Source organism: Phoenix dactylifera, chromosome 10 (genome assembly GCF_009389715.1).
Source record: "Phoenix dactylifera cultivar Barhee BC4 chromosome 10, palm_55x_up_171113_PBpolish2nd_filt_p, whole genome shotgun sequence".
Taxonomy (NCBI): domain Eukaryota; kingdom Viridiplantae; phylum Streptophyta; class Magnoliopsida; order Arecales; family Arecaceae; genus Phoenix; species Phoenix dactylifera.
In genome coordinates, this window is record NC_052401.1 from 4,268,278 (window position 1) to 4,270,355 (window position 2,078).

The window sequence follows — 2,078 nt, forward strand, 5'->3', positions numbered from 1 at the left end:
TTTATGACAGAATCCTTGAGTCTGTTTTTCATTTACATTAATTAATGAAACCGAGTTTTCTTTTACCTTTACCAAAAGGAAATTATTCTTTGGGCTAGGCACTAGAGAAGGATATGCATCCCTTTCTTCACCAAAACATACACATATACAGATATGCACTGTAGTATTAATACATCGAATTAATATGATAATTCGTGAAATTTTGAACAAAAATGTACCACAAATGGTGGAAATCTGCCCCCTGGTTTTTATTCTTTTATTCTTTCAGCAAAGACTTTTGGTTTCATCATATTATAGTCATGGAAAGTTGATACAATGGAGAACTGCTAATCCAGTCAACCAAAAACCAAATAATTCGTACAGTGACCAAAAGAAGCCCAAACTTAATACGCCATTTTATTTCAGCAAAAGAAACAAGTTCAAACCACATACGGAGCCAACAAACAGACCCACAAATCCATACAAGTAGTGAGAGAACAAACATAAGAAGAACATATACGTGGGAAATTCTCAAATTATAATTACATTTCTGCCTTTGATGCCTTGACGTCTCCACCCTTGTTGGTCTCTTCTACAATGTTCACCACCCTCGGCTGCCTCTTCTTCTCCCCAGCCAGCTTGGGAACAGCCACCGTCAACACTCCATCCTCCAAGTGAGCTTTAATGGAGTCCATGTCCGCGCTCGCCGGAAGCCTGAACTGCCTCCAGAACTTGCCGGAGGTCCTCTCGGCTCTATGCCATTTCTCACCCTCCACCTCCTCCCCGCCCTTCCTTTCTCCGGTGATCCTTAGCACCCGGTTCTCCTCTACCTCGATCTTGATATCCTCCCTCTTTACCCCTGCATGATGTCATGATGCCACCAATGCCAATGAGCAATCACTTGCAGTAATTTCCAAGATAAATTAAGGTAAAATTATCCAAGAAAAATGAGAAACGCTTCAATGTCCAACTAATGCACTGTTTAAAGCTCAACCATCTTATATCGATCATGTCTAACTCCACTAAGTTTCACATTCATACTTATGGCGAAGGTGATGATGATTCAGGATGGCTGGCCCGAAATATTTATGTTATGATGAGCGATGGAGTGGACTTTCGAATCAAGCATATTTTCAGAGAGATAAACAAAGTCGCGGACTAAGTGGTTTTATATACGGCCAACCAACCACTCCAGAGACATCTTATGGGATTGAAAAGAAGTATTTTCTAGAGCACCTTAAGATTTATTATTTTTTAATATTATCAAATATATTTTTACTAAAAAGATATGAATCATTTGTTTTAGTAAATAAATAAAAATAAAAAAATAATGATGATGATGAAAGTACCATAGTCATATATTTGCATTTTTGGATATTAATTTAGTAAGATCATTAAGGGAAACATGGATGCCATGCACAGTTGAGTTAATTAAGAGATTTGATAAGACACGGGGCATGTGGCATAGGAACCATGTACATGATACCTGGAACATCGAGAGAGATCACGTGAGCCTGGGGAGTCTCCTTCCAGTCGGCACGTGCGAGGGCGAGTTCGTCCACGGCCTTGGGCATGGTGAAGGGAGCCTGCTCCAGGATTCGGAAAGGATCATCGCTAGGCAACATCATGTCCCAAAGGCTCCGAGAGTAGGGCATCAGGCCCTTCGTTGGAAGAGCCACCAGGCCCAGAAGAAGAAGAAGAAGAAGAGCCGAGACCTTAGAAGCCCTCATTGGGAGATTTACAAACGTTATTAACAAAAAAGTTTGACAGAGAGAGAGAGAGAGCTGATGGAATGCCTGCGTTTGATGTTTGCTTTGTTCTTGGATTGAGAAGGGTTGGGGTTGATGGGGTTTTTTTTTTATAGGAGGAAGAGGAGGGATTTCTGGAGTTCTCTTCTGATTTCTGGAGGGTATGGGTTCTCTTCTGGGTGCTTCTGGTTGCTTCACACGTAAGGATTGTTCTAAAGACACGTGGCAGAAGCAGAGACAATGTCGTGAATGTTCTGGATGGGTCCATGATGGGGAGGAGGTGACATGTTTTCTTCAATCTGAGCCGTTCAAGAGTGTGATAGATGGTTTTGAATCTTTTGATCTCATCGT

At 41.3% G+C, this 2,078-nt stretch overlaps 1 protein-coding gene across 1 annotated transcript; it reads right to left on the reverse strand.

Annotated features, from left to right (window-relative positions):
• Window positions 1-372: 372 nt before the first annotated feature.
• LOC120112147 (22.0 kDa class IV heat shock protein-like) lies at window positions 373-1,857 on the reverse strand. The gene is made up of 2 exons (XM_039130815.1): window positions 1,466-1,857; window positions 373-838 (listed from the first exon to the last, which is right to left on the reverse strand). Exons 1-2 carry the CDS (start codon window positions 1,707-1,709, stop codon window positions 522-524), a joined length of 561 nt encoding a protein of 186 aa, XP_038986743.1. The 5' UTR covers window positions 1,710-1,857; the 3' UTR covers window positions 373-521.
• Between the last annotated feature and the right edge of the window lie 221 nt (window positions 1,858-2,078).